Here is a 15,176-nt window from a genome sequence, read left to right as displayed (position 1 = left end):
TATACATATATATATATGTATAGAGCCTATAACAGTAGGCTCTATCATGAAGGTTACTTATACAAGATTTCCATATGGACCATTCTGAATTAATTTCATCTGAAGTTTAGTCTGCCTTGAGACCCCTGGGCTTGCAGTTCTCCTGAAAATAAAGCATCCCTTTTTTTCTCAGGTCTAAGAAAGATTTCTGGGTAATAACTTATCAGATAGAAAATGAGGGAAAATTCAGAGCTGTGCAGTACAACATGAGCTTCCAGACAGTACTGGCCATTGTCTTAGGAAAAAAAAACTTTCCATGCTATTTTTCCCCTCAGGTTTATATTATATGTATGTTCACCATCTCTTCATCCAGAACTTTCCACAAGTTGTAGAGGAAAATAAGAAACAATAATAATTTTAGAAGTTACAAAAAGAAAGTGAATTTTAAAAAAGAACCTTCAAGTGAGTGACTTACATAGTTGTCTCTTGCAGACCAGCCTGGATAAAGCTGCATGTGTAGCTGCCTTTCTTTACGAGCTAGTTCATAATATTTTGCTTGTTCTTCACGGGAGAGAGCATGCCACTGCAAACAAAATAAACACACCTTCAGACTAGGAACTAACTTACACCTAGGCAACAGATGACTTGAGCAAGTGTTTTAGTGACTTTGATTCAGTCCTTCCCCACTGCAAAAATGAAATTCATTAGCAATTACAAGCACCTGTGTTTATTAACGACTTTCAGGCATTTGTCAGCTCTGCTACTGCCAAGTGCCTTGAGCAAGACAAAATTATTTATGGAAACAGGGCTCACCAAATAATCTGCTCACAGAACCGTTCTCTCCCAACACTACTTAAAAAAACCAACAACAAACAAACAAAAGCAAACCCCAACAAGAAAACAGCAACAAAAACCAGCCTTTAGCTCCTGACAGAACTGAGGGGGTTTGTGCTGCTTTTAAAGGGAAGCAATCTCCCCTTGACAGAAGGGTCTGCTGTCTTGATTTCAAGCAGCCCCTAGATGCAAGTTTTCAATGCCAACACAGAAGGCTTTCTGTGCACCAGCAACCCTATTCCAAAATCAACTTCTAAGTATTGAAATTTAAGGTACCTGCTTACTGATTGAAAAAGGAAATGACAACTGCAAAAGTTTCAAAGATAAAGAAATCACAGAACTACAGTCTTACAAATTATATGAGTTGACCTTTGCAGCCAAGCAGGAATAAATCTCCTGGTTTCATGTACTTAAAAGTAACCCCCCCCAACCAAAAAAAAAAAAAAAGGCAAACAAAAATACCTCACAACCTGCACATTTGGAAAGGTACGAGCTACATTAGTATCTAATAATTTTGTTCTTGTTGAAACACCTATCAGAGACCTGAACCAGAAGGAGTAAAGGCCTTTTATTTAGAATTAAGTTCCACTGCTGCAGCATTAGATGCATCTTCTTGTTTGACAATATCCATAGGGAAGTAAGGGGAGAAGAAGTTATTAAAAAAAAAGTCTAAAAAACAGACAATCATTAACAAATCATTAAGACTTTCATACAAGACGGACATACAGAACAAAGATTTCAGATCACATCACTTTTGTATGATTTAATATGCTCTTTGGTTACACGGCAGAGGATGGGTCTTGTCTGCCTTGACTTGGCAAACTGGATGTGTTTTTGAGAGCCCAGGAGCTCAGCCTGTCTGCAACTCTCAAACTCTGCAGGCACATTCAAAAACTGGAAGGTGATAAACACAATCCTGGAGCCCAGCAGCATGCAAAGTGTCAGCTCAGGAGAACAGAGGTGGCTCCTCCCCGGGACAGCACAGGGTAAATAATGACCAGGATGACTGAACACAAAACATTTGACAATAATTAATGCCCAAGCAACTGGGTAACTCATGCCCCGTTTGCACCACAGGAGAAGTGGAATTTGAGGTACTTTCATGGAGAACAGTAACTTGAAAAGAGGAGTCCAAGCTGCAGAAAAAGCACACAAGACTGAGGCTGATTCCTTACCAAAACAGAGATAAATAAGCCACTGGCCTGGTTGAGGCCAAGAAAACAAGGCTGACACACTAAGCAACTAAGATCAGTCATCTGGGACTGGCATCACCTGTAATGGTAATTCACAGATCACAAAATACTTTGAGTTGAAAGGGACTCTCAAGGATCATCAAGTCCAACTCTTAGCAAATGGCCCACACACGATCCTAGAGACTTGCATGAAAGCATGGAAAAGGCAAGCACCAAGATGTCCTTTAAGGGGAGTAACAAGAACAGAAAGCAGAAAACTGCATGAACTGGGACAAGTACCATTAGATTTTAGCTCTGTTTGAGGTGAAAGTCTTCCAACTGTAATATAAAAGGAGCACTTTAAGGTCATGTAGAGATTTCCCACTTAAAAGTACAGAGTTTTCAGAGAGTCACAGTGCCTCTCAATACTGCCTTGATCAGTGATCAAAAGGAGGTATTCACGGGGAATTTGAATAATCCCTGCTCAAACTCAGATCAATACAGAAAGTCACCCCTTTCCTCATTTCTGGGAGTCAATTACAAAATGGACATTTACCTCTGTTTCCTTCCCTTGGATGAACAACACTGGCAGAGAGCACAAAGGCTGTCTGTGAGTTGGCCTGCATAGGGTTTTTTGTGAGCCTGGAATGTACAAAACACACCTACCATGCCACAGAAGCATCCAGCACTCAGCATGGCTCTGCTACATGAACTGGGATCATCGGTACACAGCTGATGGCTTCAGAGACATTCAAAACTTGGCTGGGAAGGTTCCTGAGCAACCTGATGTAAATGGACCTGCTTTGTGCAGATGTTGGACTACATGACCAACCTGCATGGCTACAACTGGACCATGTTATATTCACTTTTGAGTTTCATCTCCAGTGGCATCCACTGTTCATCTCTGAATGATCCCTTCCTGACGTGAGCCAGCAGTGTGCCCAGGTGGCCAAGAAGGCCAATGGCATCCTGGCCAGTATCAGGAACGGTGTGGCCAGCAGGAGCAGGGAGGTCATTCTTCCCCTGTAGTCAGCACTGGTGAGGCCTCACCTGGAGTATTGTGTCCAGTTCTGGGCCCCTCACTTTAGGAGGGACGTTGAGATGCTTGAGCGTGTCCAAAGGAGAGCAACGAGGCTGGTGAAGGGCTTGGAACACAAGCCATATGAAGAACGACTGAGGGAGCTGGGGTTGTTCAGCCTGGAGAAAAGGAGACTCAGGGGTGACCTTATCACTCTCTTCAACTTCCTGAAGGGTGGTTGTGGTGAGCTGGGGGTTGGTCTCTTTCTCCAGGCAACAACAGACAGAACAAGAGGACACAGTCTCAAGCTGCGCCAAGGGAGATACAGGCTAGAATTAAGGAGGAAGTATTTCACAGAAAGAGTGGTCAAATACTGGAACCATCTACCCAGGGAGGTGGTAGAGTCACCATCCCTCGAAGAGTTTAAAAAAGACTGGATGTGGCACTTGGTGCCATGATCTAGTTGAGGTGTTAGAACATGGGTTGGACTCGATGATCTTAAAGGTCTCTTCCAACCTCGAATTTCGGTGATTCTGTGATTCTGTGATTCCTGCCCTGATGGACACTATCCTAAGGAGGGACCCAGAATGTGATTAGAATGCTCCTTCTATGTGTGACTGAGGGTATTTAATGTCTGAGATGCTGACACCATAACGTGAGTGGAACAAACGCAAATTTGATGATGTTGCTACTGCTGAAAAAAGAAAATCAAGACACTGTTTTTATTTTTGTTGCATGTTTTATCTTCTGTAGCTAACTTGATAGTTGCACATCAGTTATCACCTCAAGCAGAAAGCCAGCCTTCACACCCAGCTAAGGGAAACAAATTAGCAGCACACGTGAGTGCTCACAAACCCTGCTGTACATACCCTTCTGCCAAGGATCTGGTTGATAGCTGCACTTTCTTTCAGAGTACACTCTGCTACAACGTTTGCTCTCATTTCTTTCATGTACAACATGAAAGCATTCAGAGGTTTCTTAATATGAGGTCTTTTTGGCTCTTGTTCTTTTCTCTGTTCGTGCTGAGGCTTCCTAAAACGTGTTTGGGAAAGGGAAAGGAAAGGAAAAAAAGCATTAATTTGCCTTCAACCTAAAAAGATCCAATGGAAAATTACTAACTTATGGTTACAGTAGCATTAAGTACTAGGAATGAGAATTGCAGTGGTCATATCCCATCCACTTTCCTACCTTTTAGTTTAATACTCAGGAAGGACATCAGGTTGACATTCTCTAGCAAGTAACATTTAATCTGTGAATCTGCTCCAAACTTGTCTCAATTCTCTTTTTGAAAGACTACCCATGATACCCTAAAAGACCACTGCCACCGGCAGGAGAATAGCTTCTCATCCCCTTCTTTCCTGGGTTTTTTGCCATGAGTACTAAGCAATGAGACTGCTTTTTACTAGTGAATTTTGCAGGTAAGAACTTTTCCAGCAGAAGTTCTTGAGTTCAAGCACCACTCACAACTGGACAGGTTCATGATTATGGCTGAATGGAGATGGCTGTTGCCAACAGCTTGAAAGTGCTGGACTGGAATGAAAAATGGCTTCTCATTACCCTTATCAAACACCAACCCACAGTCCCTGTTTTAGTTATAGGAGAAGAGTTAAAATTCAAAGAGGTCATGAAAGGCACTTTTTAAAAGCAACCTTGACTCTTCTTCAGATGGAGTTAGTTCTCAAACATTTATTCATCAAGGGCTAGAGCAGAAAGGCAGACTCACACATGCATTAGCTCACTGTCGTTGTGCAGATGTTCTTGTTTTACTTGAGGTGTTACAATAGCTGGGTGAGGGATTCCAGTTGTGTGAGGGCCTGGAGGACCAGGAATCATGTGATGTGAAAACCTAAAAGAGAAAACCAGGCAAGGTCTGTAACCCCACTGAAGACAGCATCAAACATGTATGACAGCAGCAGGACACTCCAAGAATGCAAATGCTATGGAGCTTGCAATAAAGACAACTCTTAAAAAGCACACCAAAGATATTTGGCTAAGATTTGTGCATTGTAGCCCAATTGTTCAAGCAAAACAAACAAAAAAGTGAGTCAAGTCATTTTGGTTGTAAAGAAGTTGTTTTATTACCTTTCGGACAAATGCTTTTAGCGCTGCACACAAGAAATATTTAATATTTGTACTGTTGCACTGTCTAGCAATAAAAATACACATTTCTTAACCAAAAAAATGCATTTCCACACCAAGATATAAACATCCTTGAAATATCCACCACCAGCCAATGCAAAGGAGGAAACTGCCATGCAGAAAAAAATAAAATGAAAGAAGAGTCTTTTCAAGAAGTCCCTGATGGCTCTTTACTTTTCCAGGTACTTAAGGTAAAAGATTTTAACATCATTTCATCTGAACCCACTATTCTTACCTTGAATGCTTAAAATAAACTTTGAAAATCCTGCATCCTGGATGAAGGATGGGAGCAGGAAGAGATTTTTTTGTCCTAATTAAAGCCTCCTTTCATTTACACAAGAAGGAAAATGAAAAATAAAACCAAAATACCACTAACTGAATAATCCCACCTTACTAACCCAGGTAGTTCTCAAGGACATCTGAGACAGATCTTGAAGGTGCTAAGCATTGCAAACTCAGGTGCAGCAGAAAACCTGCATACTGCATTTTAAACTAGTGGAAAAGCTCATGCTCTCAAGTTTTGCTGAAGGAGTGATGGCTAAGGAATGCCATCCAGCCTTTCACCATTCCCTAGTCTCCTTGCTGCCCTTTTCCTTCATGTGATCAAAATAAAGGAAACACAAAGCCCTGTAACCAAATCAAGTGATTTTATCATGGAGAAAGAATGTGTTTTCTTCCCAATCACCCTGACAGGCACATGCTTATCATTCCCCTGTAAAGAAGTGAAGGGACAGTGATAATCCAAAGGAGCCCACACACGAAGAGGTAAGAGGACCTACCACTTATCAAGTGGCCTGCCTTAAATCCCTGTGCAGGAGGATGTCTCTCTACAGATGACAGAAAAAAAACCCCAAGAATTGTATTTTGCAACCTCTTGTACACCAAGCACAAGATGCAGAAGCTGTCTTTAGAATGCAAAAGCAGAGCATAGGAGGTCTGGAGTGTGTCATGGCCAAGTCTCAATTAGCATTGCTTGCTTGCACTTAGACATAAAGACACAGTGCCTGAGTCACACACCAGTACAATTACTGTGCTGGCATCCCCTGCCATTAGTGGCTTTGGGCTATGAAATACCTACTTGTGAGCAAGATTCCACACAGAGCATTACCTATGTGATTCAAGACTAATTACCAACAACTTTGAAATTGGGACTAGAGAATGCAGACTAGAGTGACAATCCACCTGGCTGCATACTGACATGAGCAAAACCCAAGGATGCTGTGCACAACACCATGTGTTGCATCGGGAAATGAACTAATGACTCATTTCAGACGAAACAGCTCAATTAATTGTAGACAATTCACTGGGTGCTCCTCATTGCAACACTTCAGAGACTGACAAGAAAATGCTGAATGAGACCAGTGTGGGATCCAGGCAAACTGCATATACACACAAAAGTTAAATAAAAATGTATGCATAAGGGTTTAGCTGACTGAAAAGCAAGCAAAGGCAGACCAAGATGCAAGCAGAAGAGCAACTTGCCCTCTAATGCCAGCAGTTACTCCCCAGTCAGTCATTCACCTCCTACACCTACCTGGACATGGAAGGGTCGACTGAGAGTGAGGATGGATAGGGCTGCCTGAATCCACTCGAGATGGGATATACAGGCTGACCTTGCCTGAGGTCACAGAAGAAAGGAACCCATCAATCATATGATATGGTATTCAAGCGTTATTCTAGAGTTACAAGCTCTTGATGGGAACTCCGTACTAGTCACAAATAAATAGTAAGAGCTAACACTTTCAAGAGTTCTGCTAATGAAACTAATGAATGCTTAAATGCTTTGAACTTTCTCCCTTGCTATTGAAAGATTCCCAATCTAAGTTTCCACTGGGAAGGAAAACAAAACAACCAGCCTTCCTCCCCCCCAAGGCACACATACTCATGCACACTTCTCTATCTCCATCCCTCTCTCACCTAGTTTTAGAAGCACTGGAATCAGATTTGTCAAACAAGCTCTTAGGAAAAAAGCATCTTATTCCGTATAGTTCTACTGTAGATCAGTGTGAGAACACCAGATGGTGAATTATTAAGCTAAAAAGCCTTTTGAACAGTTTGAAAACTTATGACTCTCTCCATTAGCATATGCTATAGTGAGGTACAAGTGGACAGCTTTTCTAAGTAGAAACTGATTCCATAAAAAAACCCCAACCCAACCACATAAAAGCCCACAGTGACACAAGCCTACCTTACTACTTAAAGATCAAACTTTGTAGTTCAGTAAGAGAAGCTTGTGTGAAGTTTTTGTCTCCTTTGCACTTTAACCTATACAGAATATTTTGCCACCAGTCCATCACTTGAGGTCTTTAATTTTTATCATCATCACTACCTTTTGATTACTTGATGACTACAATGAACCCCCTGAAGTAGCACGCGATGGTAGCATGAGCAAATACCAGCCCAAACACCTCTACCAGCCAGAGGGACACCACACACATCCATCCTTTTTGAACAGCTGCTTATCGACTGGTCAATCAGCTCTCAGATGAGAAAAAATGGAACCTGGCCTCTGTAAGGTTCCAAAAGTGAAATCTGTAAGGACACAGATTTCAGTCTTGGAGCATATTACTGGAAATGAACAGTGCTTAAAGGAAAGAGGAAATGAAAAAAAAAAAAAAAAGCTGAAGGAAGTGTCAACAGTGCTGCCACACAGCAGGGAGCCATAGCATAAGGGACAGCTGAGTATGTCCTGCTGTTGGTGAGTGCTGCTGAACACATCCCTGAGCCTTGTAAGGTTGCATCTTGTCTCTCCTCTTCTTTCTCTTTTCCCTCTTCCCTTCCCCCAGTTTCTGCACTGAGAAACCATTCAGAAGAAATGACTGATCACATCTGGAAAATGCATGCTAGCAACTGCCTGGTGGCAGTGGAAGTGAGGAGTCAGCTAAGCAGCAGAATGGGGGGGGGGGTGGTGAGAGATTAAAAAAATAGATGGTCAGATACTTCCATATTTTAGTTTGATATCTACTAATTATTTGTTCCAAAAGGCACGTGGCCTTTCCTGAAAGATATGCCAGCAATACAACATTTCACCATCTTCTGCTCTCTACTTTCTCTGCCTGTTGTCATCTGGATCATGTTTCCCTCCCATGGAGACATCAAAAAATAAAAAAATCTGTATCCCTCATTGAATGGGCACAGACTAGTCACAACATAGATTCTAAAGCCCTGAAATTGCGGCTGATTTGCCTTATTCCCTGCTCCAAGAGAACTGAAGGCAAGTACATATCTACCCCAAGCAGACATGAAGCACCCTGCCAAATCTATCTCTCTGAAAATACCACATTTCCTCCAAAAGGAAAATGACACCCTGAGTGGCAGCAAGAGATCATGAGAGCATTAGCAAGAGTGGCAAGATCTCCCAGTGACAGAGGCTTCTCTCTGTACAGAAACTGTAAAAAGCAGCAGGTTACAAAAGTTTGTTCTCCATCTGGGGCAGTTTCAAGATTTAACCCCCCCCCCTCCACTTCAAAGTTCTTTCTTACCTCCCATCTCCTCAGTAATTGAAATTTTGTTCATTAAAAATTACATTTAATTACTTGAGAACCGTTTGCTGCTATCTTTCTGAAAACTAAGAGCCACAAATCTGAGCCATAAGAAACATACAGACTTCAAAGTGAAGTCTACACATTTCAATTCCTGTATGTGTTCAAAAAACAGATTCATTTCATTTCAAAGATCGACTTTTTTTCATCTTTTCAACTAAAATAAAGTAGCAATTTCTTACTGGAATGACATTATTATTATTTTGCTGCAATTGTGATTGCTGCAATTGATTCAACAGCAAATGGTGTGAACATGCACCCGTCTGAAAAGAAGCTAAAAAATCTTACCAGCCAAGAGGTGGTGTTATCTGTCCAACCCCCCCTGGAGACAAGGGATAGAAGGTAGGGAGATCAGGAGCTGGAGGATGCCTGGACATGCCTGTTAAAAAGCACAGAAGAACAAGTGAGCTTCCCCTCAAAATACTCCATATATTACCTACAGTTCCCAGCTGACACTACAGTGGAACTAGTGCTGTGGATAAGGAATAACCACCTTCTTGGTTAGTGTCAAATCAAAAGGCTCCATGGGCCACCTTTAAAACAGTTTGCACACAATACTACAATTCAAAGGGAGATATCAGAAAAAATAACATGGAAGGAGGAAATAAATGTATGGGAAAGGACTTGTGCAAGTTTAGATCTCCTGTGAAGTGCATTAGGTGCTACTGTCCTCTGAATGGTCTCACCAAACCCAACAGGATCCTGAGGACCTCTTCTAACACATCATGAAACAAGGGGAAAATAAAGCATTGTCAAAGAGGCAGCACAGCAGAGCTATTAGATTAGGTAAATTGCTGCTTTTATATTTTCACGGGTTCCCTTATGGATTCACAGATTTTGGAAACTTGCTACCACAGAGGATCAGCGGTTAATTAAGAATCATTTTCAGGCCTGTAATGGTCACACTTGATATGATTCATTTGGCTTCCAATTGTCACTCCAGTTCCAACTAAGCTCTTCATCAAGTTGACTCCTGTGGGCTCCAAGGTCAATCTGTTTTGCAATGGTAGTATTTCATGGAAAAATAAGAGTCCCATCAGGAATGATCCATCAGCTCACATTCCCCAGAACACAGAGTCCTACAACTGCAAGAATCACCTCAAGATTAAAGCTAATCCTTATCCCAAAAGGGTCTGTGGTCTCCATTCTTCACCTAAACCTTGTGCCCCCAGGAGACATGGAATTACAGTTGCAGAGGCCACAAAGACATTGGTTTATTTAAATGTGTTTGGGGAAGAGGGGGTGAAGCAGAAGGAATTGTTAAGTCTACTTCACATGTTAAATCAGCTGCTTTAAAAGGGTATTAAATATTTATATGGTGACACTCCGAAGGTCCAAGACTGAGCATGTGCTACCTTGAGACTTAGTTTATAGACTGGTATTACTGATTTATTCCCCTGCTCAGTTTGTACTTAAATCTTCTGAATTTAATTACAAGATTTGAAGAATATCTGTTAGGACCGTGTACAGGAAAGCATAGAAAATAATACCAGCGGTGCCATTGTCTCAAAAAAACTGGATTTTCAGACTTGGAATCACAACCTACGTGAGGATCGAATTTCTGGCCAGCTGTCTTTTCAAAGGTGTAAAACAGCTGGTAACTGACAGGAAAGGAAACACTTTACATATCCCAGGGCTTTTACATGAGAGGGAGCACTCTTTCCGAGTGTTTGAAAGAAAAGAAAACCAAACAAGGTGTAAACGAAGCCCAGCGAAGCCCAGCGTCTCATCTCTCACATCTCTGATGATGACTGATGCTCCTGGAAGTGATGACATGACCTTGCCCCAGCCAGACCAGGTTCTGCACAAGGAGCTGGGCCACTCCTTCCCCAGGATCTGCAGTTCTGACCCATGGAGACAACACTGCTCCCTTTGAACTAATGCACATTTGTTATGGCTGCTCCAAAACTTCTGGCCCGTTATGGAGGGCTACCAGCACCTAGTGCCCTCAGAAGCACACAGAGCTTACCACGTGGCCAGTGTCCTCCAAAGCAAGTTCTCTTGAGAGGGTTAAGAAAAAAATTAAAATTAAATAAAAATTAAAATAAAAAAATAAAGAAGTGACTGCCTTTAGGAAGGTGGTGCTGTGTGTCCATCCCAAAGTGCCTTGGGTACAAGAGGCAGTCCTGAGGGCAAGCTGCTGTGGACCCCCTTGTTGGAGGATTTTGGTGGGAGGAGGGCACCAGAGCTAGGGCGCCAGGGCAGTGCCTGGTTCCAGACCCACAGTGGGAGGCGAGGACAGAAACAATGGTTGGAGGCGTTTGGCAGAGGACCTGAGGAAAAAAAAAAAATCCTCTCTTTGCAGCAACTGCATGGGCTACTTCAATGCGGCTGCTCCCACACGCCGGTGGCGCCAAAACTGGGAGTATGGACGGAAGGACCACACACATCAAGGAGACCATCCCAGACAAAACCAGTAGTCTCCAGCCTGCATTATCCACATCATCCATCTCCATCTTTGCCAGACACTGAGCAAAGGGATCAAGAGCCCGTTCAGGGACTCCAGAGGGCAATGAGCTTTGTGCCTCCTGGCAGAGGCCCTCAGCAGGCATGCACTCGTGACTGGTGGGATGCTGGACAGGGGAGAGGGTAGAGAAGAAGGAGAAGAGAGGATGTGCAGCAAAAACAAAAAACCAACAAACCAGATGTTGTTCAGATGGGGTCTGCTGTACAGGAATACAAAAATAAACTGGGGTAAAGGCAGAAAGATGGGGCAAGGGCAAACTCAGCATGCAGTACGCAGAAACATCTTAAGCTCACAAACTGCAGCAGCGGGTTGTGCCCCAGCTGTCACAGCCAGCTTCTGCAAGAGGTGGAAATCCCATTCTCTTATCGCGTGGCACCCCTGGGATTTCAAGGAATGAGTGTGAATATCCTTCTCCTGGGCACTGATGCAAAGGAGGAAGACAAATGAGGACAGGAGGTCTCCATTTGCTTCTTCCAAGGCTGAAACAGATATTGTATACGTATTTACAGGCCAGGCTTTTCAGGCAGAGTGCTTTTTGTATTCCCCCTCCCTAGAAAAAAACAAAACCTAACTAACAAACAGCAAAAACCACACAGAGCCACCAGGCCATAGCATTTTCTGGATGTAGCCCATGTTATTATCTCCATAGCACAGCCAAAATAAAACCTAGGCATTCAGGGAAGGACAGAACAAAAAAAGTCTCTCTCCCTGGAACAATGACTAAAAGCCTCTTCAGATAAATGGGACAACTGTGCATATGGATGTGAGCCCAGGTAAAGCAGAGCCTCAGGATTTTGTCAAATGGGTGCCATAACACATGGTGGGACATGCAAGCGCAGAGAGAAGCAGGGAGAGGCACCCTCCTGGACCAGCTGTGGCACTGACAGGCTTCCTGCCCATGCAGAGATGCCCAGACTACAGTGAATGCCTTTGTAAAGCCTCTGCTCTCTCTCCTTCCCTGCTCACCACCAGCTCTCCCATGCAGGCTTTTTGTGCTCAGGTTCTTACCAAACCCTGGGTCAGACCCATGATGGCCATGGCCATCCCCTTCCACCTCCCCAGCTTCCATCACATCCCTCCCCAGCTCCTGCAACCCATTGAAAGCAAGCACACCCTTCCCAGGAATCCCTTGTGTTCTCCTGGGTATAGGGCATCAACTCTTGGCACAGGCTGGGACTGACACCTTGGAGACTGTCCCCTCTTCCCTGGGGGCCTGCAGACTGACCCTGAGCAGGGCTGGTCTGACATTCCCAGATGTGCATCTAGGAGGCTTTTGTGTTTGCCTTAAGGGGTCCTAGAGATGCAGAGAAAACTGACATCCATGACTCAGACATCTAAAAATATGCTTTCTGTAGAAGGCACCCACCAGAAGAAGGTTAAAAAATGTTGGATTTGTAAAGTTTTTACTCGCACAGGTTCAAAACTAGTTTTATGGGCCATGCTTTGATTATGCTAACTGACATATGGACAGCCAGAATACAAGGACATAAAATAAAGTGAAAGGAAAGGTTTCAGTAGCACCACTACTTAAGCACTTGTCCCCTGTTTTCAAGAAGGTGAGGGAGGGTTGCCCTTTCTGTATTTGCATGCTGCAAGCCTTGGGCACCACAGGAGATGGTGAAGACTGGCTGCTATTTACTGAGATTTTGAAAGACTTTGATGAGAAAAGCAAACCCAAATTATCACATTAGATGGATTAAGCATTTAAGCAACCAAGTTAAGCATCAGCATAACGACAGAATTACCATGTCTGAAAGTGGGCATATGCAACTGGAAGCCTCCCTCTAAAATATTACAAATTGGTAATATTGGTTCTGTCAGCAGCACAAAGGGCACCAGGGCCACCCTGCATCCCCACTGTGCTGGAAAGGATGGGCTCACCTTGTTTGGAGCTGACATCAGAGGGGACATGAGATGGGTGTGACCCCGGGGAAAAGTGCTCATCGCTGTAGGTGATAAGAGGGGTGAGGGGGTGAACCGCATGAGAAGGCTGTACCACGGGCACCTTGTTGGACTGCAAGAGAAGAACAAAAATTAAATTGTGTTAGCGAGGGGAGGCTTCTGCTTTGAAAAAAAACCCTACCACCCAACATTTCCAAAATGCTATTTTTAAATATTTGCATGACTAAAGCGGGGGAAACAGATGGACAGACGTGACACTGGGGCTAGTGGATGGAAAGCAGGTTTGCTGCCAGAATCGGCATCCTCAAACCACTGGCACCCAAAGAGGGATGCAGATATTGAGGAAATGCAGGGAAATGGGTGGGGGCCGGGAGCAGGAAGAAAGGCATTTGGGAGCCATTGAGACAGGGCTGCGGAAACGGCAAATGGAGAGCTGCAGGGCACAAGGAGCAATGTGCTGGGCAGGCAGGCACTGTGCACCAAGGACAGCAGAGTCAGCAGCAGGGCTGGAGAAACCCTTTGGTTACGGGAACAGCATTTAAAAAGAGAAGGCTTAAAGTGCAGGTTTGCCATATCTCCAGCCTTAAAAGCTTCATCAGCTTCCCTCTTCCTTCCCACTGCTCTTCCTGCATGGCCATGGCATGGCACAGCTGGGACAAACCCCTGCCATCATCAGCGGAATGGCAAGTTTGTCCCTTGCAGTTTTACAAAGTCTGGTTGAAAACTCTTGTCTGTCTAGTGGGTAACTAAAGGGTCACCCTTAGAAGGCCGATTTCATATAGGAGCAGTTGGCAGTGGCCTCTCAAGAGGGTCAGTTAGAGGGGAGGCACAGGAGTGCAAGGAACAGCTGGGAGGCTGCTGACTCTATCAAGGAGAACTCAAAGTGCTACAAACGCCCACAACGGTCCTGAAAAGGGTGCCATAAGGTGATGTCCTTGCAGGGCAAGATGCACACTTCCCACCAGCACTTCCCAGAGCTCAGAGGCACATGGGAGGAGGCAGGCAGCATGACAGAAGGATGCTGTCCAAAATTACTCCCTAAGATTAAGGTTGCAAGACAACGGAACTCCTCTATCCCAATGAAATCCTGCATTATTAATGCTGCTTAAAACTCAAGTTGCTTTTTCCACAGTGAGACGAGCCACAGTGATGATGCCAGCATGTAACAGGAACTCCTCATTTGTGCCCTGCCACTCTACCTTGCCCCTTAGCACAAAAAAATTATAGAACAAACAGGCTTTTAATAAAATCCCCCCCCCAAAAATAAAGCTATCCTTCAGACAGACACACTGACAGCAAGGACAGCCTGTCAAACAAAAGGAATTAAAAAAGAAAAATAATTTAAGGGGCGAATGAAATTAATTTTCATTGAGTTCACTATTGAAATTCTGGCACAAAGCAGACATTAAGATATAGCTCCATGCACAAGTCCATGATTTTTCTGGACTTATGGAAGCAGATGGGTTATTAAATGGACAACTCAATTTATTGTTAAGGCTGGTAGGAGTAGAGGAAAGGAAGCAAACGGGAACCAGTGCAGCATTTTCTGCTTTCCTTGTTTCCAGAGCACCACCTTAAGGAACTTGCATTAGCAGGCAGTATCTTCTTAATGTCTGACCTATCCCTCCAGTCATATAGCTCAGAATCTGGTGCCATGAATTTTTGCTAAATTATGCTATCCTTGCTCTCCTCTTAATTTTACGGTTTTCAACACAGATTTGCTTTCCTGTGGGAAAGAGATAAGAACCTGAGGATTTTAATTTAAGCTTCGGCCTTGTCTTATATTTTGCAAGATGGAGAGAGAAAGCAGCGCTAGTAGGTGTTTTAAAGCCAACAAGCATTAGGTCCATTTTTGTGACCAAATAATAAAAGCAATATGAATTCTCAATAATATCTATGAGTTGAGTTGTAAAGGGGATAGCTCAGACTGCTATTCATCTTCCCCATCCGTATAAATTCCACAAAAAACAGATGCCAACAAATTTCAGATGATTTACAAATCGGGCCTCAGTCTTTAGCTATGAGACTCGTGGGCCAGCCCACCATTCAGCCATTACTTTATCAACAATAAACTGTATATTATGAATAAAGATAAGCAATAGATGTATTTAGGTCACACACAC

The 15,176-nt window shown here is 43.5% G+C and overlaps 1 protein-coding gene across 8 annotated transcripts in view; it reads right to left on the bottom strand.

Annotated features, from left to right (window-relative positions):
* Window positions 1-15,176, bottom strand: part of LEF1 (lymphoid enhancer binding factor 1) — a 71,580-nt gene that overhangs the window by 17,232 nt on the left and 39,172 nt on the right. For 6 of the 8 annotated variants that reach the window (XM_074541051.1, XM_074541052.1, XM_074541053.1 and 3 more), the window contains 6 exons: window positions 13,033-13,165; window positions 8,973-9,063; window positions 6,677-6,760; window positions 4,727-4,849; window positions 3,873-4,035; window positions 455-562 (listed from right to left, as the gene is read on the bottom strand). In XM_074541051.1, the coding sequence (XP_074397152.1) occupies window positions 455-562; window positions 3,873-4,035; window positions 4,727-4,849; window positions 6,677-6,760; window positions 8,973-9,063; window positions 13,033-13,165 (702 nt within the window). The remainder of the gene's footprint in view (window positions 1-454; window positions 563-3,872; window positions 4,036-4,726; window positions 4,850-6,676; window positions 6,761-8,972; window positions 9,064-13,032; window positions 13,166-15,176) is intronic. The other 2 variants (XM_074541058.1, XM_074541057.1) reach the window with 1 other exon arrangement.

The sequence above is a fragment of the Zonotrichia albicollis genome, chromosome 5 (genome assembly GCF_047830755.1).
Source record: "Zonotrichia albicollis isolate bZonAlb1 chromosome 5, bZonAlb1.hap1, whole genome shotgun sequence".
Taxonomy (NCBI): Eukaryota; Metazoa; Chordata; class Aves; order Passeriformes; family Passerellidae; genus Zonotrichia; species Zonotrichia albicollis.
Note: the sequence above shows the minus strand (reverse complement) of the source record. Positions and strands in the feature narration are given on the sequence as shown.